This window comes from Denticeps clupeoides, chromosome 16 (assembly GCF_900700375.1).
Source record: "Denticeps clupeoides chromosome 16, fDenClu1.1, whole genome shotgun sequence".
NCBI classification, from domain to species: Eukaryota; Metazoa; Chordata; class Actinopteri; order Clupeiformes; family Denticipitidae; genus Denticeps; species Denticeps clupeoides.
This window is the reverse complement of record NC_041722.1, coordinates 19,790,840-19,806,692: the sequence shown is the minus strand read 5'-3', so window position 1 is coordinate 19,806,692 and position 15,853 is coordinate 19,790,840. Positions and strand designations below refer to the sequence as shown.

General features: G+C 49.9%; 1 protein-coding gene across 4 annotated transcripts; it reads left to right on the top strand.

Moving 5' to 3' along the window:
• Positions 1–86: 86 nt before the first annotated feature.
• Positions 87–14,386, top strand: tmod2 (tropomodulin 2). Of its 4 annotated transcripts, none has more exons than XM_028956544.1 (11): positions 87–191; positions 3,569–3,761; positions 3,920–4,076; positions 8,556–8,678; positions 9,211–9,285; positions 9,791–9,921; positions 10,016–10,123; positions 10,336–10,479; positions 11,030–11,174; positions 11,310–11,438; positions 11,533–11,803. In XM_028956544.1, exons 1-11 carry the CDS (start codon positions 115–117, stop codon positions 11,631–11,633), a joined length of 1,383 nt encoding a protein of 460 aa, XP_028812377.1. In that variant the 5' UTR covers positions 87–114; the 3' UTR covers positions 11,634–11,803. The 4 variants fall into 4 exon arrangements, with proteins under 4 accessions (XP_028812377.1, XP_028812380.1, XP_028812378.1 ...); XM_028956546.1 differs by lacking the exon at positions 87–191 and adding an exon at positions 476–743 and having other exon boundaries at positions 11,533–11,802; XM_028956547.1 differs by lacking the exons at positions 11,310–11,438; positions 11,533–11,803 and adding an exon at positions 12,908–14,386.
• The last annotated feature ends 1,467 nt before the right edge of the window (positions 14,387–15,853 follow it).

Here is a 15,853-nt window from a genome sequence, read left to right as displayed (position 1 = left end):
ATTCATTTCCAGATTGCGATTAGCATCATGCACGTATTATAACTGCGGTTCTCTGACCAGTGGGTGGCAGTAGAGATTTGTTTTGGCTTCGAGCGAGAGAGGCAGCTTTAAGAAATGAATTATTATTCCGCGGAATCGTGTGTAACTTGTGTGGATCTTAATATGGTCGACTACAGGCGAATACAGTCAAGGTAACGCTGAAAGCGACGCTAGTTCGTAAAAGTCAGAATACCATCAGTGCCAACTATGACGTGCGACTCCGAGTTTTTGAAATGTGTGGTTTATATGTTTTTTAGAATCAATAACCTAAGTACTGACATTTTTAAAGGTCTATTGAGTTGGCGTTTTTGAAATATGAACAGGTCTCCGTATTCTGAATATTCTGAGACGTAATTGTTTTCATGAGGGTGTAAAGTTTCATGAGATGTTGAGTAATGTCGCGTCATACTGTTGTGGTGAAATCTCCTTCTTCAGAGAATTGCTACCGCACTCCGTTTCCCAGACCGCTTTGGGAACCTTCGTCCGTGTTCTCTCCTCCGATAGGCCAACGACCTCAATGGGGCGGGCTTAGCACGCAGAACTCGGCACCTGATTGGCTACTGTCAGTGCCAGGTCGCTCAATACGCGAGTACGCGCCTCAGCCTATTCTACTGTCCAGTGTTACCGCCCTTGGGCTGAGGGTGGCTGCATATCTCGCTCGCCCCACAGGAGCCACTCGCCGCGGGCTGAAGCACCGTCACCCGGTAAGAAGATGTCCTTGTCGTTCCCCTCCCCCGACGAGAGTCGTTTCTCGCGTCGCTGCAGCCCAAACTCGTCGCGCTGGGAAAGTGTCGATAGCCAGGACCGCTAGCACGCTAAGCTAACGCAGTCGGCGTCGCGCCGCGGGGCTGCCGGGCGAGTGGAAGGAGGTGTGATCGCGGTGCGGCGACAACGAGGGAAATTCGGCCGCCGGCGAATCAATGAACCGCCCCGCAAGGCGCGCCAGGAGAACCTACTGGCGTCAGAAACTTTTCGTTTTCTCTCCCCGGCGGAACGCGTTCACGGTGCCGCGTAATAACGAAGCGCAGTGCCGGTGCGGGGAAGCAGGTATGGCCGAAGCAAGGTTCAACTTGCACAATAAAAAAAACATACAAAAACCAAGTCGCACCGTGGAGGACCGGGGATCGGCACTTGCACCGTGCCCTCGCCACGTTTTACGTTGAAGGAAGGGTGCGGCTCGCCGGGCCCGCGGAGTCAGATGGAGGAGAACTTTGAGGCGTGGACCTCCTATCTGCTGCGTCTATCAGAAGGCAGGATTGGTTCTGGCCAGAAGTCGTATCGGGCAGCCATGGCTCGTAGGTTCAGAAAAAACCCGGGTTAGTGAGGGTTTGCATGTCGGGTTTCTCTGCTTTACTAAAAGCGGACCGTGTTGGCATCGTCTGTACGTATCGCGATATTACACGTTTCACTGAAAACGTAAGAACAGAGCTGAAATACAAGATGCATCGTACGATCTGCGTGGAATCATAGAACTTATGCATTTACAGCATTTACTAGACGGCCTTATCCAGAGCGACTTACAATCAGTAGTTACAGGGACAGTCCCCCCCTGGAGACACTCAGGGTTAAGTGTCTTGCTCAGGGACACGATGGTAGTAAGTGGGATTTGAACCCGGGTCTTCTGGTTCGTAGGCGAGTGTCTTACCCACTAGGCTACTACCACCCGCGTATTACTGTGAGATCTTTAGCCGTTTTGTGTTCATCGTTTAAAAGTGTGAATCTCGGTGAGGTGGCGAAACGCTGACTGAAGCATCACTCCCCCCTTCATCTTCATCTTCGTCAGGGGAGCCAGAGAAGTCTGGAGTCTCACGTCTTCTGTTTGGGTGCAGCGGTCACGCAGACGTAACCTTTATTAATGTCCGCCGTACGCTTAATGCCAGCGCTCCCGCGAACAAAAACCGAAGCTAAATAAGTGCAGAGCAGAGTCGCCCGTTGCTCGTACCTTCAGCCGAGCTGGTCGGTAAGAGCATTATGGATGTTCTTGTAGATTAGTGTGCCGTCGGTGGGCTTTAGGCTTCTTACAGCTTGTCTGGAACCCCCTGACCTGGGCAATAGAACGCTCCGTTCTATTTATACCTGGAAAGTAAAGCAGGTTTAGACCCGCAATTTCCTCTAAAACGGGGTTCCGCGTCCACTCGGGAGCGTTGTCGTCCGCACGGAGACGCAGAGAACGTCCCTTGTTCGGCGTCTAGGTCTCCCCCGCGGCGAGTTAAACACGCCGTTGTTCTCCAGACGTCTTTTTGTTAGAAATGTGCCGCGTAGAGACGAGTTCTTGTAGCTGCTGCAGCCCGACCACCAACGTGTTGTCCGCCGTTGTTGTATGTAGGACGCATTTGGGGTTAAAGGTCAGGCTGGACGTTGGGCTGATACGTCGGTGTCCACACGGATGCCGTTTTAGAAAATAACCGTGCTGGGTCCATGTGGACACAGATCAGGCCAGATGAAGTGATAAAGTGAAGTGATTCTGATACACGGCAGCGCAGCACACGGTGACACAGTGAAACGTGTCCTCTGCATTTAACCATCACCCCTGGTGAGCAGTGGGCGGCCGTGACAGGCGCCCGGGGAGCAGTGTGTGGGGACGGCGCTTTGCTCAGTGGTACCTTGGCGGATCGGGATTCGCAGCGGCAACCTTCTGATTACGGGGCCGCTTCCTTAACCGCTAGGCCACCACTGCCCCGGGACGGGACGTTTCGGAAAAGAGCCTTCTGGCGTGGCCGGGGCCTTGTTTCGGCGAGAGCGCATGTTTTGTGGACCTTTTGAGAGGCTTCTTGCTCGTTATTGGAATTTGGAATAATGGAATCGTGTGGGGTTTTTTTTTTTCCTGCCGGATAATGAGATCCACATGCGGGCCGGGCGTTCGGCGTCCCCCCCGTGGTGCCCTGCGGTTCAGGGGCGGGTCGGCGACGCATCTCTTCTGCCCCTCTCGCGCGCTCGGCAAACTGATCTCAGCTCAGTGTGCCGGACGGCAGCAGGACATCGAGGACGGGAGCGAGACGGGATATCTGATCTTTTATGAGGTATTATCTCGGGAAGTTGATATGTAGGACCACGACCCGCCACGCCCTTTATTCCCGGGGAATGTTGACTCTTTTTAAACGAATGAACGAGGCCTTTGTGGCTCAGACGAATGTAAAAGGGTCTCGTCCTGCCACTGGCCTTCATCTTCATTGCCTTGGGCCCGCTGCCTTTTGTAAGTCAGGGAATCTCATCGGGGTCATGGGAATTTTTTTTTTTTTTTTGGTAGCAGTGGTGGCCTAGCGGTTAAGGAAGCGGCCCCGTAATCAGAAGGGTGCCGGTTCGAATCCTGATCTGCCAAGGTGCCACTGAGCAAAGCACCGTCCCCACACACTGCTCCCCGGGGGCCTGTCATGGTGCCCACTGCTCACTCAGGGTGATGGGTTAAATGCAGAGGACACATTTCACTGTGTGCACCGTGTGCTGTGCTGCTGTGTAACACACGTGACAATCACTTCACTTTAATCACTGTAAGTGTGATTTTTGTTCTTTTTTTTTCCCCGTGGTGCAGAGAATCACGCCGGCCTGATCCTGATCATCTCAAGAGAGGAAAACCGAGGCGTTCGCCAGCTGGAGCCATGGCGTTGACGTTCAAGAAAGACACGGAGAAGTACAAGGAGATCGACGAGGACGAAATCCTCAACAAGCTCTCCGAGGAGGAGCTGAAGCAGCTGGAGAACGCTCTGGAGGAGATGGACCCGGAGGTGAAACACGGGGTTTAGGGAATTTAGCTTTTTAATTTGCTCATTAATTTCTTGTGCGCCGCATGTCGCAAAGCATGCAAATAACGTACCTAAATTTGCCTAAACCGAGCGGGCGGGGTCCAAAATTTCCATGCGTTTCTCCCGTCTCCCCTCCCAAGAACGCCCTGCTGCCGGCGGGCATGCGGCAGAAGGACCAGACCGCCAAGGCGGCCACCGGGCCGTTCGACCGGGACGGGCTGCTGAAGTACCTGGAGAAGCAGGCGCTGGAGTACCAGGACCGAGAAGACTACGTGCCCTTCACGGGCGAGAGGAAAGGTGAGGGCTTACGGGATGGGATCGATGCTCATCCGATCTTCCGATGGGATGCGCTGACTGAGCCATTGATTGTGAGTGGGTGTGTGTTTGTAATATGAGAATTTCTGGTTTTGTTAATGCACGTCCCTCGCGTCCTAACTGGATTTTTCTGGAAATGATGTGTGAGATTTTTCTGGAGGTGACGTGTGGAATAACAAGCATATAGACCACACACACACACACACACACACACTCCCATTAAACAATTTATGCTGAAAAGATGAGAAATGAATGTTGAGTGTGTTGTATAAAATATGCCATGTTGTCCCGGCCTGACGGAACTCCCCGGTTTTTGGATCGCGTCCAGAGACATTCCAGAGCCGTGAGGTCCTGGTCCCGAGCGACCCTGAACGTAATGAAGCGGTCCTGTCGGAACGTTGCGTGGTTTTTCGTCATGAGGAAAGCAGGACGTTTCATTCAGCGTCTTTTATCTTCTCACGAAAAACCTAAATGCCCGACCCGTGGAGCGAGTAGCCGGTAAAACGATTCGTTATTAATTCAGCTCACAATATCGCGGCATTTTCGCCGGTACGCTGATATTCAATCGTAAAAAGAAAGAAAGAAATGTATTTAACGAACCAGCTGTGTTCTTTTTCTGCACCAAAACCAAAAATATGGCTGTCGTTTGGTACGGTCGTACGGTAGCACGGGTCGATGATTAATCAGGAGCCGAGCGGCCACTTCCTGTTAACGCGGGTCCCGTCGCGGCTTCCGGCCCGCCCGCCCGTCTCCGGGGACCCCGCGCTGCAGCAGGCCTGATTTATGGGCCCTGGTTGTCCCCGCATTGTTCTGAATGAGAAAGGCGAAGGAGGAGGAGGAGGAGGGGCAGGGCGAGACTTTTTGTCCTTTTCATTCTCCCGTCTTGAAAGGGGTTTTTCATATGAAACCACTTTATTCTTTTTTTTTTTTTTTTTTTTATTTCATGGGAGTACAAAAGTGCTTTTCTGGCCATTAATCTGTGAGAAGCAAGGCCTCATGGGACAGCTTTGCACTCTCTGTCCAAGGAGGACTCTTCTGGACGTCCAGATTGCTGGTTAATTACGAAGTTTGGAGTCAGACAGGAAGTGCTGGTCTCCCGTGGCTCGGCGGGGGGGGGGGCTTGCCAGTTGAAAGTCGGTTCAAGTTTGTTCCTCCTCATGTTTTCGCAGCGCCGCTCCGGCAACTGCTTTGTGTTCGGTCGCCATGGCCGCCTGACTTCGTTCGGCAAAGCTGCGGCGCGTTCTTAAAGTGTCCAGTTCGATAAGAACGTTGGTCTAGAACACAAAAAAAGAAAAGAAAAGGCTTCCAGCATTCTCCTTTTCTGCATCCCAGTGACCTCTGACCCCGTCCTGGGAGAGCCGGGAACCAGATATTCGCGTTATTTGCTCTGTAACTTGGTCTCCGGTGGAGTTTCCCAGCACCGCTTTCCTCAAGTCGCTTCCGTCAACAACACATCTCTCATACTCTCTTCCTCTGTGTCCCTCCAATCTTGTGGGACTTCCTGCTCCCGTGGAGAGCGGGCGAACAGGGGCCGCGTGTCCGAGACACCCGCTGCCCGTCACGGTGACAAAAAACAAAGAAGTGATTGTCATTGAGATGCACAGCACACGGTGACGCAGTGAAACGTGTCCTCTGTATTTAACCGTCACTCTTGGTGAGCAGTGGGCGGCCATGACAGGCGCCCGGTGAGCAGTGTGGGGGGACGTTGCTGTGCTCAGCGGCACCTTGGCGGATCGGGATTCGAACCGGCAACCTTACTTCACCGCTGTCCCACGGGGACCTGCCGAGCCACAGCCTGGTAGAACTGTGAGAAGCAGGAGGATGGAGGACGGGAGGAGGTCTCTCTTGTCTCGGGGAGTCTCAGTGTCTCTGCTTTGTGATGGTTTTTGTAAAACTCCTTTTCACCGAAGGCACATGAAAAGCTCCTCTTGTCTGGCGGGGCCTGACGGGGACGCTGCCGTGTGAACGGCTTGGATTTTTGCCGGGACCTGTGGGAAAATCTGTCCGCCCCTCGCGCATCGTCATGTGATTAACGCATCGTAAATACGCCGCCGCGGCGACGATGGGAGTCAGGACGCGGTCGTGTAAGAGCCGCATCGTGCCGTAATGGTGCAGGCATGCAGTAAACACGCTGCGCGCCCGCTGCTGCAGATTTAATATCCGTTCCCTGGAGACCCCGGTGTACTTCCTGCGAAAGCTGCTGAGATCGTTCCTTTCCGATGGAAGCGCAGTCAAGGACGGCCTAATATAATATAGGGTGGTAGTAGCCTAGCGGGTAACACACTTGCCCGTGAACCAGAAGACCCAGGTTCAAACCCCACTTACTACCATCGTGTCCCTGAGCAGGACACTTAACCCTGAGTGTCTCCAGGGGGGGACTGTCCCTGCAATCGCTCTGGATAAAAGGACGTCTGGTAAATGCTGTAAAAATAATGTACAGAGTGTGGGTTTGTGCTTAGTTAGTTAACCAGCTAGTATTACGGAATTTTTCCTCACCCAAACATTTAAGACATCGGTCTCAGAATAATACAATTAGACGAACAACAGTTTCCAGCAGAGGTTTCGAAGATTTTTTGCATCTTTTATATTTGAATTCAACCCCATAAAAACTGTCTCTCTGCTGATTGGTCGGGTGTATCGCCGCGGGAACAACAAAAGTGAATACAGGAAGCAGATCTGCTGCTGTGGACTGTTTAGTGTGCAAAACACACTATTCGTTTTTGCTACGAATTACCGTGAAAATGACATTGAAATTTACCCACAATTCACTGTTCTGCAATCACGTGGTTTTGGTTTGGTACGTGTTCTCACCAGGTGGACCGCACAAGAGTTGTTTTATTTTTTGGGCGTCCGTGTTCACCCAGTAGGTGTGAAGGTGCCCCCTTTGTCCACATAACTGCATCCGGACCCCTGGCGAGGTCACGGAGGTCCCCACCAGCCCGCTGTCTGCTCGGCTACGGTTTTAAGCCACTGCCGGTCCGTGTGAAGATTTTGAACCTCCCCCGGCGTGTCTGGCTCTTCTCTCGGCTGGAGAGCGCGGCGCTTTTTTGGCTCCGGCCGAGTCGGCGGCAGGCGCCCCGCCGGGGACGGCGCTAAGCTCTTTACGCGGGGAGAGAAAGTGCCACGGCGGAAAGGTCGGGAGGCCAGGAGTGCAGCTAATGCGCGGTAATCGCTCGTCCGGTACACACCCGAGACGCCCAGACCGGCTCCGCTGGAGCCTGAAGAGCCTGTTTCAGGTTTAATAAGCACGCCTGCGGGTGCTGAGGACACGTCCTTCTCAGGGTCACCTGCAGGGGTCTCCATCTGTTGTGTGTGTGTGTGTGTGTTTTAAAATCGTAGCTTTTCCATCAGCTACGGCCCATGTGATTTGTGTATGCCGTATTTATCTATTAGTCGTGGTAGTAGCCTAGTGGGTAAGACACTCGCCTGTGAACCAGAAGACCCGGGTTCAAATCCCACTTACTACCATTGTGTCCCTGAGCAAGACACTTAACCCTAAGTTGCTCCAGGGAGACTGTCCCTGTAAATACTGATTGTAAGTCGCTCTGGATAAGGGCGTCTGATAAATGCTGTAAATGTAAATGTAAATGTAGTCGTATTTTCAAGTTGTAAACCTTTTATTGGCCAGCCCCCAGTCCTACTAGGAGTTCAGTGTTGTAACCTTCATCCGTTTAGCCTGATTTCATTAATTAGGGCTCTGAGATCGTCCGTGAAGTGTGCCGTTCTGGTTGCTCCGCTCGACCGACTGAACCGCGACCCACATCTGGTGAAATTTAGAGTTGAAATCGAGTGGATGCATCCAAGTTGTTGTAGTGGAAAATAGGGGGGGGAAACGTGAGCCGACGACTCCGCCCTGCTACCCCGCCGCTGCGCTGCTGCTTTCATGGAGCTGTAATAACACCGGGCGTCGGCTGTAACCTGTAATCCTCCGCGTCTGTCCCCACAACGTCTGCGCAGTTGGATTTGTTTCGACCGCATTTTTAAAGTTGAAAGCCACGTAGTTCCTCCGGGTTCGGAATGAATATCGCAGAACATATTACACACGCTGCTCCCCGGGCGCCTGTCATGGTGCCCACTGCTCAAACAATGGTGATAGTCAAATACAGAGAACACGTGTCACACAGTCGCCGTGTGCTGTGCTTCACGTTTTCATGTTATAAATCTCAGGCCACTTTGAATCGAGTTCATTTTGAATTCAGAACTATTTGTCTTTTCTGGTTAACGTTGTAGCTGGATTGTGTGAACATGCCTAAGTGTGCGCACACACACACACACACCCAGGCGCAACAAGCAGCTTGTGTTTGCATTTAAGGCAACGCCCCATTAAACCACATCTTGATCAGATGAGGCGTGTTACACTTGTTGATTGATGTAATGCAATAACTGTGAGCGGTTTTCGGATGGTTATGTCAGGACGGCTCCTGCATGAAATGACCTGGTGGTTCTCGCTCGGCTCTGCAGGAAAGGTGTTCGTCCCCAAGCTGAAGCCGGTGGAGACCCGTCAGGAGGAGGCCACCACCCTCGACCCGGAGCTGGAAGAAGCTCTGTCCAGCGCGACAGACACAGAGCTGTGTGACCTGGCGGGTATGTGGTCATTTCTACTGCCGCAGGAGAAGACTCAGTGGTCTTGAAGGTCCCTTGATATGAAGGTTTTTCTTGCTTTTATATCAGTCTTAGTGTCTCATAATACTGTATCTGAAGTCTCTTTTCGAAATTTCGAAAGGATTACAGCCACTTTTCCCCCAGGACACTCTGTTTTGGTGTCTAAGTGGTGAAGCAGAATGACCAAAGTACCCTTTACACCTATCGCCATTTCTCTGGGAACTCGTATCAATGTTTCATAATCTCACAAAGTCACATTTTCATGATAGGGGACTTATCTTAAAAAAAAAAAAAACTATACAGGTCTCATTCGTCCCCGTCTCAGTGTTCCTTGTGTATCTGCTGCCCCCAAATTCCCTTTCCAAATACGATCCTCCTGACACCCTCTGTTTTACATCGCCTGGAATGTCTACTTCTCTCGTTAAATAGAATAGATTTTTCATAATAGCCTCAGTCCCTCTCTCTAATTTCACTTTTTAAAATTTTTTTTTTTTTGGTCTGTTTCTATATAAAGCCATCCTCGGGGTGCACACGCTGACAACCAGCACACAGAGCTATGATGGGACCAGCAGTAACGATGGCTACAACAGTGAGTGTCCCATTTACATCCGCAGAGCGACTACCAATCAGCAGTTACTGTCCCCCTGGAGACTGTCTTGCTCGGGGGACACGATGGTAGTAAGTGGGGTTTGAACCTGGGTCTTACCCACCAGGTTACAACCACCCCAAAAACCCAAGTTAAAGTGTATTGGATGATTACAGGTGATTACATTACTCACGCTCTTACTTTCATAAAAGTTTGGACTCACATTAAGAAAGTGTGTGTGTGTGTATGTATATATATATATATATATATATGTGTGTGTGTGTGTGTGTGTGTGTGTGTGTGTGTGTATATACTGATGGGTGGCACAGCAGTAAAAATTTCTGGAAATAACAGCAAACCAAGAACTTCAATCAATTTCCATCAGTTCCCCTGAAAAGTATCTTTGTTTATACTGAAGGCTTATCTTTCAATTACAAAAATATCACCACTTGTAAGTGTGTGTGTGTGTGTGTATAAGAGCTTGAAACTGTCTATGTCTCACTGACAGACGTCATTAAAGGAGAGAAGGTGAAGCCCGTTTTTGACGAGCCTCCCAACCCCACTAATGTGGAGGAGACGTTACAGAGGATAAAGTCCAACGATGCGTCGCTGGCCGAGGTCAACTTGAACAACATCAAGGTGCCGGTCGGGATTTAAGCCTCATTTACAGCTTTCGCAGAACTCCGTCTGAACCGGAATAAACACCCCGGTGTTTCACTTTCTTCCCTTTTAGAATATTCCCATACCGACGCTGAAGGACTTCGCCAAGGCCATGGAGAAGAACACGCAGGTGAAGAAGTTCAGTCTGGCCGCGTCACGGAGCAATGACCCAGTGGCTGTGGTGAGGTGTTGTTTTTTTTTTAGTAGAAGTACCAATGTTTACAGAGACTGAATCAGCCCCTGTGGCCTAATCTCTGCTCGGGTTATTCTATGCTGCGTTTGTACGAGTCTTTGTACGAGACTGCTTAAAGACGCCCGAGTCTTCCTAAGCACCCCTTCCACCCCCGTATTGGAGGGATTACGGGTAAACGGGGTTTCTTTCTCGACCCTCAGGCCTTCAGCGACATGCTGCGGCTGAACAAGACCCTGCGGAGCCTCAACCTGGAGTCCAACTTCATCACCAGTGCAGGGGTCCAGGCCTTAGTCGAAGCCCTGCGGGACAACGACACGCTGTCAGAGATCAAGATTGATAATCAGGTACGGACTGGCCGTCCCTCTCTCTTGTATTGTATTTAATGCAGTAGAGGCGTGAACATTCGCTGGGCTCACGATTCGATTACGATGCATCACGATGCGTCCCATAAATTTTTCTACATTACTTCATTCATGATGTTTTCAAATTTGAGCCTAGTGTGTAACACACCCGCCTATGAACCGGAAGACCCAGGTTCAAACCCCACTTACTACCATCGTGTCCCTGAGCAAGACACTTAACCCTGAGTGTCTCCAGGGGGGGACTGTCCCTGTAACTACTGACTGTAAATCGCTCTGGATAAGGGCGTCTGATAAATGCTGTAAATGTAACATCATGTGAAGTAATGTAGAAAATGTATGGGTGGCATCGATAAACAAGGCATTGTTAATCGTAATCTAACTTCAAGAACCGTGTAGATTCACATCTAGAACATTTATGTTCTGCACTGCATCGATGCAGAATCACGATGCATGGCTTATCTTTTCATCTTTAGAATTTCAACACCTCTAACGTGCATGTTAGGGTTGATTTTTATTTCACTTGTCTCCACAGCGACAGCAGCTGGGCACCACGGTGGAGATGGAGATTGCCAAGATGCTGGAGGAGAACACGAGCATCATCAAGTTCGGCTACCACTTCACTCAGCAGGGGCCCAGGGCCAGAGCGGCAGCGGCCATCACCAAGAACAACGACCTGGGTGAGGGCGCCCCCTCAGTTCCACTTTATTAGGCACGGGTGCTGTTTCAGTTGTCGCTCTGATCAGAGCGGCCATATTATACCCGTATTATACCCAAAACTGACCGCTGATAAAAGATTTGTTACATGGCACCAGCTGGGCTGCGGTCCTGTGGGAAGGACAAGTGTGGACCGATGTTGAGTCATTTCCTGTCTTTAGTGACCCCCCCCCTCCAGCCCCGTGGGGTCGGTTCAGTTAGGGTCTCGGAAAACGACTGGGAACAAGGTCAGATTCTGGATTCCGGTCCCGGCTCTGGTTGCCACGGTGAAATAAACTGCGATTCACTGTCTCTCTCTCTCTCTCTCTCTCTCTGCTGAAGCTGCTGTCCTGCCTGGCCTGCTGAGACCGTTCCACACACACACACACACACACACGCTGTGTGGTTCGTGTGTGTGTGTGTGTGTGTGTGTGTGTGTGTGAGACCGTCATCGTCTGAATGGTATTTTCTCTTATGGCCACCACACTGTTTATATGTAAACAGAGAGGGACGTGTCAGGAACAACATACGGGACATTTTCACTACCGTTTATTTAAAAATGAACACAAACCAGAGCCATGCCAGCTGAATGATCCAGGATGATGGCGCGCTTGCGTTTTTGCATATAAAGTACGTGGTGGCCTTTTGCAAGTGTGCGTGTGTGTGGTTTTTTTTTTACCTTTGAACCTTGACCAGGGCATGGGCGTGCAGTGTGTGCTTTATAACCTTTAAACGTCGCCGGTTCGCAGTCCTGATACTGAGAATTAGCTGAGCAGAGTGCGAGATAACGTACCAAGAGCAGCAACACATTTATCAGGTCGTCTGCGGTTTTTGCTGCGACTAGACTGCAGGATAAACGTGATAGAAACCTGGTGCGCCCCTAATAAAAGCTGCCATTGTCTGTTATTGTCTCTCTGTTTAAGGGCGGCATTGTTCAAAATTTAATACGTTCTACATTGAATCAGAGTTTAAATTAAATTCCAGGTAAAATGGTAAAGAAAAAGAAGAGGGGGGGCGTGGCCTGCTCGGTGCTGCCTTTATGCACAAACTCAACCATGGATCCTCTGGTAGGGTCCACGAAAGGTGTTTCTACCTGTTAGGAAGCCGCTGTAGTGTCACGTTTAGTCCGTAACCCCCACACACTGCTCCCCGGGCGCCTGTCATGGCTGCCCACTGTTCACCAAGGGTGACGGTTAAAAGCAGAGGACACGTTTCACCGTGTGCGCACCGTGTGCTGTGATGCACTGTTTCACAATGACAATCACTTCACTTTCACTGTTTTTACCCCAGTTTAATAATGATTTAATACAGTTGCTGACGAAGGAGTTGTTGTTTTATTGTGTTCTGTGATGCTATAAAGACTTTATAGGTTTTTTCTGTCCCAGCTGTTGGACTGGCTGAGGCTCGGAACCCACCGCTAGGAAGGTTTTTAATGTATTTTTTTTCCCAACAACGAAGTACGCCCGTCGTACAGCTCGGCGTTTTAGTATTTCAACGCTTCTTACGTGCATTAGGAAGCAGGAAGATGTTTTAATGCGTCGGCCTGTATGTTCACACTGGTTTGAGTTTTGCTCACACCGCATGCTCACGTGCTGCTTCCTCCGACTAACAGCGGGTTCACAAACGCACTGAGGCGACTACTGACCCAGGAACAGGAGAGAGGAGACACCTCCGACCTCAACATCTCCCTCTCTCTCTCTCTCTCTCCCTCTCTCAGTGCGCAGAAGACGGATGGAGAGGGAGTAAAGGCGTCGGCCCGCCCGACCTGCCGAGCCACCGCTCCTGCGTCTCACACACAGCTGTACCATTTTGTGCCAAACCCCACGGAGCACCACACGAGAAGAAGGGGAAAAACTGGAAAAGCCCTCTCCTTTTCTTCTCTTTCAACATCATTTTCTTACTCTTGACTATTATTATACTACTATTATTGTTGTTGTTGTTGTTATTATTATTACAGCTGTTTCCCTTTTCTGTTTGTGTGAGATTTTCTCCCCCATCACGCTGTGGTTTTTTTTTTTTTTTTTTACTCCGCTGATACTAGGAATAAAAACGGTGGCAGGTTACGTCAACTCCCCGCCGCGCTCTTTCGCGGTCGGACCCCGCCCGTCTTCGGCGATGTTGGGGCCGCTTGGCCGTATGCCTGCATGTTTGCGTCTCTGGTTACGGTCCTGTTGAGGACTGAGAAGTGATGCCTTCATGTCTTTGACTGTTATACGGCAGCTTGTGTGTGTGTGTGTGTGTGTGCGTGTTTTAAAAGAGCTCCTTACAAAGGACCACAGCAAGAGCAGCAGCGGGTTCCTCTGGTTCTAGAACATGTTCTGGTGTGGACGCTTCCAGCCTTTGGCCTCTTTCCTCTTCTCTGTTTTTATGTTTTACTAGATTTCTCCCCCTAGTTTTAGGTGCTGTGTTTATACGCGAACGTTTTCGCTCGCGGCGCAGGTCTGTCTGAGGCCGATGTGTTTTATCTCCACTACAGCGCTGCGGCAGCGTCTCCACGCAGCTAATAAAAAAAAAAATAAAACGATTAGTTCCCATCATGGGAGCCGTGTGTGGGCGTGGCAGGAAGTGAGCTCTTGTGAGGAGGAGAGGAACGACAGGCACTCGCTGTACAAATGGAAAAAATGTAGAAGAGGTCAAAGGTCAAGGGTGGTCTTTAAGCATGCTGTAACTGGGACCAGTTTGGTTATTGGATTTCGTTTCTCTTTTGTTCGTGCTTCGCTTGTTAAAGAAGTGGACGCATTGCCTTGTGGACCAACACTTTCGTTTCTATTTTGTTTGAAAATTTTTTTTTCTTGATTTTTGAACAAATAATGTCTGAATTGCAGCTGTTTTTTTTTTTTTTTAGTTCATCTCTGCATTGGGCTGTGTGGTCGGCCATTCTCCTTTTCAGTTTGTTTTTTGATTGCTCTGGAGCAAACATCTGCACAAAAGTGGTCTGGCCCCCTGTGAAACGTCCTGTGATCTTTCATTGTACAGAATAAACCTCCATCTCAAAAGACTTTTTCTCACATGCATAAATATATATATATACATGAATATATCTCCCAAATGTACACATCTTCCGTCTGTTTTGTACTATATGCCTCCGTGTCTGGATGGGGAACTTTACTGTATTGTTATTACCCACATGTCTCAATGGCACTGTAAAAAGAAATGAAATGTCCTCTGTAATAAATGTTTTTTTTTTTTTTGTGTATTGATCTTATCCCGTCCATCGTAAAAGCGCCATGTGGATTCTGTGCTGTGAGTGGTTTCCATGGTAACTAGCCATTACACGGTTTATTGGTGGTGGTGGGGGTGGTCTGCTGGTGGTGGCCACCTCGTTCCTCGGAGGTGATGTAATGCGGCTACGTCATCCTGCTCCGCCGGGGCCCCGGAGGCCACAAACCCACCAACCAGGCATCTCCATAGGAAACTTCTTAGAGGAGGGTTCAGTCACGATGAGGACTTCTCTAGACAAAAGCCAGAAAGTTCAGGCATGCGTGGGCGCTGGTGATGAGGTTTTCATGGCCTGGGAGGAAGAAGAAGGATCACGTGGGCCTGGAGTCACCCTGAGGTCAAGCATCTGAACAGTGTTCCCCGCAGGTTACGTCCTGAGCGCAGGGCCACTGTCTTCAAGCCAGAGCCTGACGTCGCCCCCGGGGAATGTGGATGCGGCCACACCTCTGTTCGTCTGAGGCGACCTTTGACCCCTCTCTACAAGCTTGATAACTGCATGATCACATTGATTGATTGGTACTTTTCGTAATCCAGGAATGTGTTTACTCCTGCTGTGTTTGGGTGGGCGCGACTTGGCTTTCCACAGGAACGGTGGATTCATTCTTTAATCAACAGTTAGATGAAGGTTGAACTTTTGTTTACACTGTAAACTTTCTGCCAAATCATTGTATGTTAATAATCACAAATAAACATTTTTAACTGGCTATGTAATTAGTAGCCGACTTAATTACATTAATTAGTGTATGTATAAGTATATGTTGTCTAGTCTGATGTATTTTTAGGATTATCCAAGCGCATTGAGCGCATTTGAATCGCAACACCGCCACCTGCTGTCGATGAGGAAGAACAGCACGCATGACGTCACCGGGTGTGAGGCCGTTGAGCAGCAGGGGGCAGCATCGGCACCGCAAACACGATTATGAAAGCTGTCCTACAACCCACCCCCATCCACTGCTCATCATTAACGCCAGTTATGTATTGTTCAATATAAGATGGCTATTACACTGACCATAAAAACTGCTATAAGCAGACACGTAGCGCATGGGGTTGTGCATGTGTTCTTTACACTTAGAAATAGAAAGGGGGCGGGGTAATGGCAAGAATCCCGCTCCAAATTAATTTCAGTAAAAGCGTACACCTCTTCATACAGAGAAAGGCTTTGTGATCAGGCCTGCTGTCCAGAACTGGGAGGACAGATGGCTGTGTGGGCCGTCCCTCTAAATTTCACATAAAGGCTCGGTTGCGTTGTGCTATTGTTTGTCTCTTCACTGCCACAGCTGCGTGACCGAACGCTTCCGTTCCTCATACGGCAAATAAAAGAGTTTATACATTTATACCAGGTGCAGTGGCGGGCAAGGAAGTGGGATCAAATCCCGAACTGAGGTCACACACTGCTCCCCGGGCGCCTGTCATGGCTGCCCACTGCTCACCAAGGGTGATGGTT